The 13787-nt window shown below is 38.2% G+C and overlaps 1 protein-coding gene across 13 annotated transcripts in view; it reads right to left on the bottom strand.

Annotated features, from left to right (window-relative positions):
* LOC125451054 (transducin-like enhancer protein 4) overlaps positions 1 to 9252 on the bottom strand; it is a 197208-nt gene extending 187956 nt beyond the window's left edge. For all 13 annotated transcript variants that reach the window (XM_048527752.2, XM_048527750.2, XM_048527749.2 and 10 more), the window contains exons 1-4: positions 8682 to 9252; positions 8310 to 8407; positions 6971 to 7034; positions 6796 to 6840 (exon numbers count right to left, since the gene is read on the bottom strand). In XM_048527752.2, the coding sequence (XP_048383709.1) occupies positions 6796 to 6840; positions 6971 to 7034; positions 8310 to 8407; positions 8682 to 8705 (231 nt within the window). In that variant the 5' untranslated portion in view covers positions 8706 to 9252. The remainder of the gene's footprint in view (positions 1 to 6795; positions 6841 to 6970; positions 7035 to 8309; positions 8408 to 8681) is intronic.
* Positions 9253 to 13787: the final 4535 nt, after the last annotated feature.

Genomic DNA, 13787 nt, shown 5'->3' on the forward strand with positions numbered 1-13787 from the left:
GTTTCCTCACCCAGCCCGAAGATGTGTAGGTTAGGTGGATTAGGGAATTGCAGGGTTACAGGGATCGGTGGGGGCGTGCTGGGTCTGGATCGAACATTCAGAGTATCAGCGTGGACTCAATGGGCCAAATAGCTTGCTTCCACGCTGTAGGGATTCTATGATGATCTGGAAATGCACTGCTGAAAAGCACTTTGAAAGATGATCCAATAATTATGTTTAGGAGAAATTTGATAATAACTTAAAAATGAAAAAGATCCAGAAAAGGAAAAGAAAATGGGAGAATCTGGAGAAGGTGCAGGAGAGTGAGGCTAGCTGATTTGGTAGTCCTTTCAAAAGGTACAAATCATGTTGGGTCAAATGATTTTGATTTGGGTTGCTTTAGACATTTTGACTTTCACTGATGATGTTGTTTAAATTCACACCATCCTGAATGCAAACTCTGAAAAAAAGTCCTATTGTGCATAGAATTTCAATATTCAACATAAATAGTAATAGAAATTGACATCATAACAATTCTATTAGGAAACACTCCGGAATAGGGGACTGAGAGTCAATTAGAACATTAGACATAGCCGAGTGCTTTAAATTAACGCAAGGCCCCTATTTGCCTTTAGAAAATGCTGCAACATTCATTACAATCATTAGTGGACAGAATCCAATAGTGGAAAGGGCCATTAAAAATCTCCAGCTGGTGTTTCTTTTGATTCAATAGGCTAATTTTAGGATTGAATGTTGCAATCTAATACCTACTCTTTTAGACAACTGGTTTGTTAAATTCATGTTTTTTATATAACAACACTACTGTATGGTCCTTTAAAATCATATCTACACAATAAATCTCACAAAGCACCAATTAATTGGATTAGAGCATTCTAAAATAAATTGATATCTGTGCTATTTACAAGCTATTGTACATTCAATACCTGCCTATAATCTCCAAAATAGGTTTAAAGAAAATGTAGTGACAACTGGACTCAAATACAGACTTACAAAATGTTTCCTTTCAATTCAAATAGGATTGATTAGAAATAAAATAGAATCCACTTGATATTTAGTGCATGTCAATAGATGTCTTATTGAGTCCTTAAGAATATATTCCATTAAAACTTTAGTCACTTAAAAAGGTGCTCTGAAGCCTCGAATTCACTTAGTTGCACGTTAACTTCATCCTCCATCCAGCAAATAGTCTATTCTTGTTGCCACACATGGCTTTTTATCTGCTCTGGACAGCATATTCCCGAACAGATGAAGTAGACGCCAATTGATTTGCTGTCGACCATGGTAAATTAATAGCAACAAATTGCTGAGAGCCCCTGTCTCGCTGCTCCACCATGCTTCAGCAGTTTTGCTTTATTTGCTTCATGATGGGCAGCAGTCAAGCCTCTTCAAGTCAATTTCTTCTTAACAACCTGCAATACTTCTCAGTAGTGAAAATAGAGCCGTCGCTTGTAAGCCAGAAATCAATACTGCTATTGCCCTTAGAAAATGCTAAACAAGCAGTATTGACAATCCACTTGGTGCTGGAGGGTATCGGATATAATGCAAATCTATATTCCTCTCCTTCTTGTAGTCACTGTACTTCACTAAAAGGTTTCTAATGTTATTTATCATCATTTCCGATCGACTACTGCAGTTATGATTTTGAGATTCAATCAATGGGCCAAGCCCTTAAATTTGTATTTAATTGTTTTGAACAACAATCACATTTTTATTGCACATTGCTCACACTAGAGATCTATTCTGCCAAAAATCCTTACAACAGAAAGCTTCTGATTGATATCAAAGTGGAAACAATAAAGGGCTGCAAAGAAAAGAACCTGTCATCATCCATGCAATGTTTCCTTTATGTCCTTAGCTTTCTAATCCACATATGTAGTCACTTCCAAAACTGACCAGTTTTTTCAAGACATCATATTCAGAATAATTTTTAATCTTACAGAGTGAAAATAATTATCCACAAACACAAAGTAAACAATTGCACCAGCACTTCAGCTGCCAGCAAAACACATTTTTAACACAAATCAGTTATTATATACATAACAGCAATTGCAAGGTTGAAATTGAATACTGCGGCTCAGGTATCTGTTATAAACCACTTAAATCAGCACTCTTGCTGCTTATGATGTCATCTGAACCCCCAGATTAGATTAACCATAACCATTTTCAGTGTTACTCTGTGTAGTCTGTCATGCATAACACTGAGATACATATAGATTAATAGCTTTAATCTTAACAGAAAGTGAAGATTGTTAAAATAAGCTTTATTATAATTGATTGAGAGAATTGTAAAGTGTGACTGTAAGCAATCCGCTATCAATTCCTGTAGCATAAAATCAAGTACTGAAATTGACCAGAAAATCAGAGACTACCTAAGTCTTAGACTGCTGGCAGGTTCAATTAAATTCCTCAGATCAGTTGCATTTTGAATTTTCATCTCACGTGCTTCAATACTTCATACAGCATATGAAATGCTAAAAACAGAATGCAGGACGTGTTGGAAATAGATCACCAGCATACTGATTATACAGAATCTAGAATTTCACTTAAGCCTATGAAAATTTACACTTAAGTATAACTATTCACTGCAAGTTTTCAAAGCACATTTATACTGCGTAGAAATCGGAATGACAACAGAAATATGTCCACATCATCTTCATACAAATAGCTACAGGCTCTGTCCTTAAAAGAACAGGAAAAAAAAGACATCTTCGTTATTTAGATTTTAAAGAGGTGTACCAGGTGGAAAAAGGTTTAAAACAACTCTCTTACCTCTTTAAATATTATTCATATATTTATAATATTAGCATTCGTTACTTATTTTAACTAGGGTATACCATTAAGAATAGATTTCAGAATTAATGGTATTTCAACTTGCATAGTGTACCTACATCCTGAATAAATGCAGGACCTTACACCATCACCATAGTCAATATCTCATTACAACAGCACTACTGGCAGCTATTGTACAGTCAGTTACAGTGAAACTTACTGTTTAAATACAAAATTAGATTACTTTTAAAATAGCAAGCATATCACATTGACTTTTACATCTAAAACTGGCACTAAGTTTGAAATTGATTTTGAAATATTTATCATATATTCCCCACAATTTTCAACACATTAAATGTGAAGCGAAATCATTGAAAAATACATTAATAACAAAGCAAAACTCAAGTAATGTTGCAATTCTCTCCGAAGGAGCGTATTCTTAAATATCTCACTTCAATGATTTCCTCGAAAGGAAACACAAAAGGAATGAGAACCAAACAGAATGCACAATAAAATTTAAGAACAAAAATCAACATTATGGTGTGACTGGTGCAATAGCATTACTTCTGACATTTGCTAATTCCATCGCAAAATCATTGCAATCATCATGCTATATGGTAATGCAATTAGGTTCAGAATACCTTAAATGAACCTGTGAGTGGATGGTGGGGAACCAAAATCTACGCATCTAAAATGTGCACGTTACCACATACTGTGAAACATGTAGAACTCGAGAGAATCACCCTGGAACTCCAGTGATACAAGTCTGATAAGTGAATTAGTCCATACTGATTTCAAAATAAGGCACAAATGCAAAACAGATCAATGCAGCAGAAATGTTGTCTATTTCCCAATGAAGAAGTCATTGAAAATATCTGGAAGATAATACAAAACATTCTGCTGAAAGGTTGGAAGCAAAATCAGAATGTAAGTAATGGCTTGTAAGATTTCCACAGTGTGTATGTATACACATATGCATGTGTATATACAGATACACCTGATCAGAAAAACCCATTTTCTAAAAAGAAAAATGCTTTATTCCTGAAGGTCATGTCAGCAAGAAAGAGAGATTTTAAAATATTCAAAATCACTGTATTAAGGAACTGGAAGCCACCAGCATCTCTGATCATTATACAATGAGTAAATAAAATGCTAGTTAAGGGTATACTTTTTTTTTGTCCAGAACTGAAGTAAATGAATGTAGGAAATCACAAGACCCACAAATAAATTTTTTTCTGAAGAAGCTGAAACATCAGCTTTCCTGCTCCTCTGATGCTGCTTGGCCTGCTGTGTTCATTCAGCCCTACATGTTGTTAACCCACAAATAACATTTTATATAACTATAAATCCTTCAGAATACTAAATATTTGCAATAAGGCAAACCCTACTGAAATACTGAATATTTCACTTAGTTCACAGACTCCGTGGTGGACAAGATCCCACGAACCACCGAGGACATTAATTTTAAATTACACCAAGTAGGTGATAATAAACCAAAATCAGTGATGTCATCATTATTCGATAGTCTGCATTTCATGTTCAGCAAAGCAATGGCTGTTTGGAAGCAGAGTGTACATTTTCCAATTATGCTACAGTGCAAATATATCCAGGTAATTTGCACAAACTGCAGATACAGACGTTCACTAGTTTTACAAGCTGTGTTACAATCTTATTGTGTACTTTTTTTTAAAAAGCTGCAATTGTTTGACTTTCTTTATTTAGCATTAACATTCCATTTCACTTAAAATAAAACTACTTCTCATGGCCAAGCCTTGAAACTAGCTATTATTTTCCCCTTCAAGAGTTGCAAACAAATAAAGACTAAGCCTGCGTATTTGATTCTTACATGTAGCAAATACAGGGAAAAAAAATTCTAAAATAATCCTTTTAATTTACAAAAATAAGATATTTACTCATCTCCAAACTTTTCTTCATATAATTTTACCATCTCACAGGACTCCTAGTCCTTGAGAGAAAAACTAAAAAAAGCAGCAGACTAGTGAATCAGCTTCATAACTAGAGTTGAACTGAATAGGGAACTGCATGCTTATCCCACAGCTGTGTATAAAAATCAATTTCACTATAAAATTAAAGACAGCTACGTTCCAACTTAAGCTGCTACATGTGAATACCATAAATGATATTCAAATGTAAAATGTAAATTGTCTTTATATTTTTAAACTATCAACATACTTTATTTTAAAGATAATGCTTTACTCAAAGACACTTATATCCCTACCATGTCCTCATTTGAATACAAGCCCTCTTACCCTCCCCTTAGGCAATCAAAGCAGATGTCTTTTTAGAAATTATCCTCCAGAGACTGTAAGGTGGACTTCTCAAAACTCTTACTTCCTCACATGGGGATTCATAAACTGCAAACTGCTCAATTTCACCAAGTTAAAAAGGTGTTCTTTAACCTGAACTAATGACCAGTATGCAAGAAGCACCAATTTGATCCTCATTACTGCCCCTTATCAAGGCTCATTTGCTGTACGATTTTTGAAACTAAGCGCCAATATTTCCTGATTAGACCATAATCCAAGTGGTGTCAAGGGACCAGTAGAGGGGGTCTTATTCTAATGATGCCTTCTTCCAGACGACAGTGCAGTCTGAAAAGCTATCAAATTACTCTGCTCCTTTGTTGATCTACATTTTCCACTTCCTGCTCACTGTATCCAAAAGAATGAATGAGTGGCCACTTAAAAAAATTTAAAGAGTGTTGGTATTGGTTTATATGATCACCCTTCATATACTGTATTTTAAGAAATCATAAAAGATTATTCCATACATTTTAAATTCATTATCACTTCTGACAATTTTTCACACACTCTTCAAAACTCATCCTTATTTAATATGCTTTGAAGGGAGCAAAAAAAGATAGTATGTGCAATTGAGAGGTAGTACATCATTATCCACCTCATTACTTACAAATCAACAAAAGCAACAATCCTGCAATACAGATACCATTTCCCAACCACAAAAGCATTATCCTCTTGGATTTTCAGCTTTCCCAAAGAACACGCACGGCTTTATTTACAAATACATTGTAAGGACAGAGTCACAGAGAACAAATCTGTAGCAAGCATCCCACTTTGAGCAATGATGCACAGAAGATCCCTCAAAAGGTGATGGGGAAATTATGCTAATCATTTTACAAATGAAAACAGAATTCGCATTTCACAGGCAGGATATCCCATTATTTTACAGAAACATCTTAAATGGAGTTACACAAAAAATACCTTTCTTTGCTTGATTTATGCACCTGTTCCTGTGACTCAGAGTGGAATTATCAATCATGCTGACAAGGACAGTACGTCAGTGCACCGCCACTGCACTTTCACAAGAGTGAAAGATTTATTACTCCAAACACAGGCAAACAATCAATGAGTGTTTTTAAAATCATGTCAAAAAGGATATGAGACTGTGGTCAACACTTAGATTTTGGGGCTCGATTTCAAGTAATAACATTGCACGGCATGGGTTGTACTATCTGAAATTCTGAATAGTTAGGTACCATTGTTGAGATAGGTTTAAAATAGCCAGTATCAACAGAAAAGTCCTGAACTGGAAGCTTCAGATACCATCACAATCTTACAAATTTCAGCCACCATGTTTGCATTTTAAACCTCCTGACTCTCAAATGACAAAGAAAAAAATGTTGGTTTGATAATAGTTTGGATGTTAGAAGTTATTTTCATGCTGAAGACATTGTTGAAATGTGATTCTCACAGCTGTTCAAAACACAATACATACACGTCACGTGGAATAAACTTCAGCAACAAGATGTGTCCCACTATCATGATTTTGGTTTATTAAACAATACAGCAGGTAGTATGTAATGTACATCTTCCTTAAGGAGTTCAATAATCCTGTAAATTTCTGCCATTTTCAGCAAAGAACTCTCAATTTCTCCTCTTCAAAATCTTATGACACACTTGCGTAAGTCTATTTCAATGCCCAATATCACATGTTCAAGTAACAAACATATCCCCCAAATATTTATCGAAAATGAAAGATTCTTACCTGTTTGTGCATTTCTATATTCAGACCATAAGACATTTCATAATACTGTGAAAAGAACATAAGATATTGTTCGTAAAGCCATCTTGATTTTTGCATTCACAGTCACAAAAACTGAAAAATATGGTGAATTAGCAACATCTGCCATTATTTTAAAAAGAGTCATGTTTAAACTTACCATGACATAATGGCGTTGCATTTCAGTCTTTTCACTGGCCAGCTTTTCACATTCCAATTTCAAACTGTTTAAATAAAGAAAAATTGTTCAAGACGCTATCTGGACATTTCATAGACTGCGCTGCAGGCTACTCTGCGTAAACGATCTCACCCGGATGATTAGAAGTGTGGGCTTACCAAGTCAGGGTGCACTTAATTAGTACTGTACCATGTTTTGTTGTTCTAGAAATGATTTATGACGCCAACTCTGAGTACATGACAAATGTGACAGTATGTATTCTAAGAGTGATTTTAATAAGTACAAGTAGAATCCCAAACCTGACACATGCAAACATTGACAAATGCGTCAACGTTATTTCTTTCAATAGACTCAATTCATTAGAACCGAAAAGGAAACCATTATTTAACGATTAAAAATACTAACTCAATTGGTACAAAAATACAGGAGTTCTGAAGAAAGCAATACTTGGTCCACGACTAACAAAGCCAAATTGTGTAATTTATAAAGTTTAGACTCGCTGCAAAAACAAAAGCAAAACAGGATCCCAACATTTGAAAAGACAAAACGCGCCGTACCTCAAAAAGTATGTAAATACAACTATTGAAAAGCGATTTCAAAAAAAGTGATGCAGCATATTTTTCAAACAAAAATGAATCGAAGTTGCAGATCTGCCGGGCTGTACATAACTTTTTTTTTAATGCAGCTTTGGGGGCGTTCCAGTCATAAAAGATGTGATTGTTTCACACTTTGTAGCCTCTACATGTCAGCCGAAAGAAGTGCAATCTCTCAGAGAATATTGCTCCTTCACCGTCACATCACATGAAAGAGAAAATGTGAACGCGAATGAAAGGAAATCAGAACACTATGATTTAAAAATAATATCGAAACGTTGAGTGCATTGAGGACAGCGATAACCCGAGTCCGGAGTCCCTCACAACCGTTCCGATCACTTGTTTTTAAAACATTTCGGAAGAAATTCAACAGAATGTAACGACTCAGTTGAAGCAAGTAACCTTAGTACCCCATTGTATTGATGTTACAAATCTGTCTTCACTGCCAACACGACAAAGAGTGCGAGCTTTGCACTCGTACACCATCCAAACAGTAGTAACCGAGAGAACATTTCCCTTCAGACTGTTAAATAGGAGGAAATAGAAGCTTACATGCAAAACACCAAGTGTGGACAATATATACCATAGCCCCATCTCTGCGAAAAGAAGACGGCAAGAAAAGGACGTTTTAAATATCCTCACCCAATTTGTAGAATTGCACTTAGCTTGTACTTCCAGAAACATCAACGTAGCCAGGTTTTCTTTACATAAAAAGCTATTCTATCTACCTGTGATACTGCGCCTGCAAAAACTGAAATTCTTCTTTGATGCGATCACACGATTCGGAGATGGTGAATTTAAAGGGCTGTGCGGGTTGATGAGGCGCCTAGAAATAGAGAGAAAAAAAGCATCAGTACCGAGACAAGTCGTCCGCCAATCCCATCAATTTGCTATTCCTTCACGTTATTGACAAAGCGAACGGAAACACTGCACCTTGCACGTCTCCAAATATTTACTGAAAGACTATAATTAAAGGCGTGTTGAGAGAAAGCTAAAGCTCGCGTTGTGATTGTCCGTGTGAGATGTTTGGAGAAGAGGAGGGAGATAAAATAAAACATACAAAAACACAACACACAAATACAACACACGAACACACTCACAGGATGTCTGGCTTGAGGATACATCTCGCTGGGATTTTTGTACCAAAAGCCTTCTCGGTCGATCAGGTCAGTATTAGTGTCATTTAAGTTCCTTAATTTAAAAAGTCACCAAGTTGTAGGCGATCCGGTGGAAAGCAATGATCTGCCCCTCTCTTTAAATCTCTCCGATCCCCCCAGAAAGCGAATGAAACAAACAGAAAAAAAGTGGAGCATCGGGATGAAGACTGCAGATTCTCCGGGAGATTTCCTCCGATCCGGGATCCTGCTATGCCGGGCAGCGACTCGAAGCTGCCTCACAGCATCTGTGAGTCCAGACTGGCCGTGGGAGAGGGACAAGGAGGCTGGGCTGCAGGCGGAGTGGCCGCAGCGGCGGCGGCAGCAACAGCAGCAGCTTCGTCCCTGCCCTTCATCCGATAACAGACCGAAGTAATGACTCGTGTTTACCAAATTTAGAAACGCCGTGTCATTAACATTCTTACAGATTCACACCCCGGTCAACTTCACTTCAGCGAGGGAAAGAGGAGGTACAGGGGATGAGATACTTCACCCGGTGCCGAGCGGAGCAGAGCGGGGCTAGGGGCAGGGCGCGGTGTACAGATGGACCCTGGGATATGTAGTCCATTCGTCCGTTGCTCCGAGCTGCAGACTACGGACTACACGCGCCGTTCTAACTACAATGCCCATTAGGCTGCGCGGCGCAAACACAGCCCCGACCGCTGCCGTTTTGATCTGCGGCCCAATGGCGAGCGGCGCCTCTCTTTCCATCACTCATCCCGTTGCGCGTCTGTTTCTACGCATCCGCCAATCGCCGAGCAGAAGCATGTTGGCCACGCCCTCTCGTTCTCCAGTGCTGGCCAATAACGAACGGTCCTGGTTGTTGTTCCCCACGTGGGGGGGTGACGAAGGGCTAGTGAATGGACCAATGAGAGTGAGTAAAAAGTGCACGGCTGACGCCTGGCGGCGCAGAGCGCGTTGCCTTTCGCTGGGTGCTCAGGCTCTTTTTTAACCCTCCAGCGAAAGCGGAAAGTTGGGAAAAAAAGAGGAAACATTTGTTCATCTGTCAATCAAAGTAACGTGGGCTCTGCCGGCGTTAGGTGAAATGAGAGTGTTTTCCTCTCATGCTTTATTCCATCCGAACGCTGTCTGCAGTGTTGGTTAATTAGGGTCGAATGTCTCTTTGCAAAATACTCGAGCAATCTGTCATTACAGAGAGGGTTGGGGATCCCCAAGGCTCCGTAAAGGTGAGCAAGGATATGGAGTCGGGAGGTGTGGAGGAGCACTTGGCTTGCACCTCCAGAATTTGACATGTTTTAACTTTGGATAACAAAACCCAATTCAAAAGCAAGCATGTCGAAAATTATGCCTCACCACATTAACGCTTTCACTCCTTCCTCAGGAAAACAGTGTTTTCTTTTTATTGATTAATTTTCCCCCAGAGCGATTCTGGAAGGAACATAGATGATACCCAAAAGATAATTTCAGTTTTATTTTTGGCTACTTTCTGTATAGAAGCGCTCGCGACTGCTGTGATGCTAATATTTCTTTGGAAGGCAGAAACGGAGACATAAACTTGTAGCGATTCGATCCATCACTATGGCCGACATTCAAAACACAACTAGAACAAATAAGTAATATGTGACCACTGTACAAGACGCTGGCTAAATCGTTGCCTTAGATCTGAATTTTAATTAAAAGGGGCGCGAATATAATGTCATTGAAATAATATCTTTTACAGCTAATTCAGTTTTCCTCCCATTAGACCGCTCTGGTATAGTCCAAAAATTGATTTGGTGGCAAGATTGGGAGCAGCGGAGACGGCCGATGGAGTGGTGTTCTCGTCATTTGTACAGTTTCTATTGTAACGCTGTTTTCCTTCCGGCAAAAGATTTCAAAACGTAATAGCCTTCCCTTGATAACAAAGTGCTTCTGTTTTATGTTGTGAGATAGTGTTTCCTTTTGTTCTTGCCATATTCTGTTTACATTCTTATCAGCCCATCTTTTGATTAAATGATTCTGGTAGGAGTTTCAGTTTGAAAACAAAGTGTAGTTGTGTTTGTGTCAATTTTCAGTTGTTTGATTTACATATTTCTGGCAACATTGTAAGTGGAATAAATGCTCCATAATACTCTTGAAACTTAACTGGCCCACGTTCCAAACAGGAAATGTGACACATATTTTAAGGTGTCTTCTGAATGAATGACATAGAAGACACATCATTAAGAGAGTTGTATAAGATTTGGCATTTAATTGGGAGCAGTAAGTACTTAGAAGTGACTAAAGCACAACGATCGTTATCACAGGCAAGTTTTACACCGACTAAGCAGTTGGTTTCAATGTAGGCTATCCAGAGTATTCTAAAATTGGTTTGTTAAAGCGATTGAGTTTTCCACTCCCTTGTCATTATGTAACCAGCAAGGCATTAATTATTGAGGACATTAAGATTTATGAAGAACTTTCACAATAAAGAAAGACATTAACTGAAATCTCAAAATCTGCCCACCCCTTCCGGGTTTTCTAATTGCTAAAAGGTGTATATCTCGCCCGCAACTTGTGTCTATTTCATTCAAACTTGTAATTCTTCATTATAAACTGTGACTACAAGACAGAAGAAATTTATCACCGCTGTTTAAAACAGTAATTAAAACTGTACCTTTCAAATAGCTGTAGGCATTATTCACAATGAGTTCAGAGTTAATGTATTGGGGTCTTTATTAATGTATTGGGGTCTTTATTTTTGCATTGGATATATCTCAATTCTAATCACTAGTATTTGGATTCTATTAGAAATCAGTTGTTAATATCCCCATTTACCGGCGGAAAATGGTTCAAAATGAGCCTCTTATTTTCGTCCAGTGGTCTAAAGACGGCAAAATAGCGTTTGACAAGATTGTCTAAAACAGGCGTGAGGATCCTTGCATATGCAAATAAAGAGGCAAATACCAAATTTAAATCAGCACGGAGATATTGAATAACGGTGACACTGGTACCCTTCAGGCTTTTCAGGTCGCCGAGGCGGCCACTAACAAAAGGTAAGATGTTGCTTTCTACTTCACATAGAACTACGAGAAGCGCGACTGTCCCTGTCATGGTGCATGCTGCCTTTGCATGGATAATTCTGGAGTCGATTACGGATCCTGGAGAATTTCAACCCAATTGAATATCCTTGTAAGATGAATTTAGATTATAGGATCAACTGTGTTTGGAAGCATGATGAATAATGTAACATTAAGTTTAGATAGTCAGATATGAATTAGCTTTCCGGATTCTCTTATTCTTAGTAACAAGATTGAAAATGAAATACATTTTAAAATCAATGGTTTCTGCAGTTCGTGTTGAGGTAACTGCGAAAAATTGTGCGGGGGTTGTTGCGAAAATTCGTTAAGACGAGAAACGCAAGGTGTACGGGTAGTGAGTTAACAGTTCGTTTCAAAATAGAAAGGTAAATAAGCCAAAGTGTGAAAGGGTGACATTGAGCCAGAAATAGAAAAGGAGTGAAGTTGTGGTCCAAGAACCTCTCTGTTCTGCGATATTTCTGAAGATTTATTATGGCCTCGACCTTTCTAATTTTTGTTTCCTTGGGTATTCCAAAATTCAACATTAGTATCAGGTACAAACATATTCTTCCATCTGTAGATTCCACTTTTGAATGTAACCTGCAGAGATGGGGAGGACATTTATATTCTCCAAGAGCTGTAAGGCTCCTAAAAGTATTTCTTTTGTTTAGCCGAGCCTGAAGTAAAAGCCCCACTGCTCACCATTGTTTAACATTAAGAACCAATATTCTGATGCACCAAGAACAGACATTGAGAAGTTCACCCTAAGTATTAATTTTGGAAAGGACGCCAGGTTGAAATAGAAGTAAAAAATTATTTATTGGTCCAAAAAATTTTAGGGTTGGGGAATTAAGATGCTGTTTAGTTGAAATGAAGAGAGTTTGAACTGGAAGGTGAGCACGAGGCTTAGTGATCTTGTACAAGCAGAGAAGTTGGAAGTGGAGTTGAAGTGGACAGATAGATTGAGAAGGTCATTTTTGAGGGAGCAAGTCAGTAAAGTTGGCAGAAAATGAGGTCAAAGAAGTTGAGTGTGTGGATGTTCAAACAGGTCTGTACTTTGAATAACCCAACACATGGAAACTCCAAGATAACCAAGTGTGAAGCTGGATGAACACAGAAGGCCAAGCAGCATCTCAGGAGCACAAAAGCTGATGTTTCAGGCCTATGGAAACTCCAAATGTTTGAAGGCTTCACCTCCAGCCCAGTTCATGTGCTGCAGACCTTGTCAGAAAGAACAAACTCTAAGATTCTCTGCACTCACCAAATAAAGCCCAGATTCTGTTAGAATATTAGAGATAACACAGTGTGGAGCTGGAGGAGCATAGCATGGTAGGCAGCATCAAGGTCCCGACATGAAACTTCAACTTTCCTGCACCTCTGTTGCTGCATGGCCTGCTGTGCTCCTCCAGCTCCACACTGTGTAATCTCTGACTCCAGCATCAGTGGTTTTTACTATCTGTATCAGAATAGTCGCCTATTTTTGGGTTCTTCTACGGCAGCTCAGTTGGGCAAGGATGTGCTGGAATAACCAAATATGATTTGGCTTCTAACTTTCCCATACATTCAATCTTAAAGCACATGAGGCTATTCATCCCGTCATTCATGAGTTGACTCTTTGGATAGGCACTATGAATACTTACGTTTGCCTGCTCTTTGCCCTTAATTAACTACCTCCTTTCAAGTACTTACAAAATTCCTTCTGAAACGTACTGTTGAATAATCTTCCACCAGCTTTCAGGCAGTGCATTCCACATCATTATACCTTTCTACACTCACCAAAAAAAAAGCTCTCATCTCACCTCTAGCCCTTTTAATTAATGCATTCACAGGATATGGGCATCACTTGCTAGGCCAGAATTTGCTATCTGCCCCAAATTACCCTTGAGAAGGTGATGATAAGCAGTTTTCTTAAATTGCGCAATCTGTATGATGTTGGTTCACCCACGGCACTGTTAGGAAAGCAATTCTAAGATATTGAGCCAGAAATAGAAAAGGAGTGGTGACGTTGTGGTCCAAGTCAAGATGGTACTTGGCTGAACTTGGCAGGCGTACT

This window comes from Stegostoma tigrinum, chromosome 3 (genome assembly GCF_030684315.1).
Source record: "Stegostoma tigrinum isolate sSteTig4 chromosome 3, sSteTig4.hap1, whole genome shotgun sequence".
Lineage (NCBI taxonomy): Eukaryota > Metazoa > Chordata > Chondrichthyes > Orectolobiformes > Stegostomatidae > Stegostoma > Stegostoma tigrinum.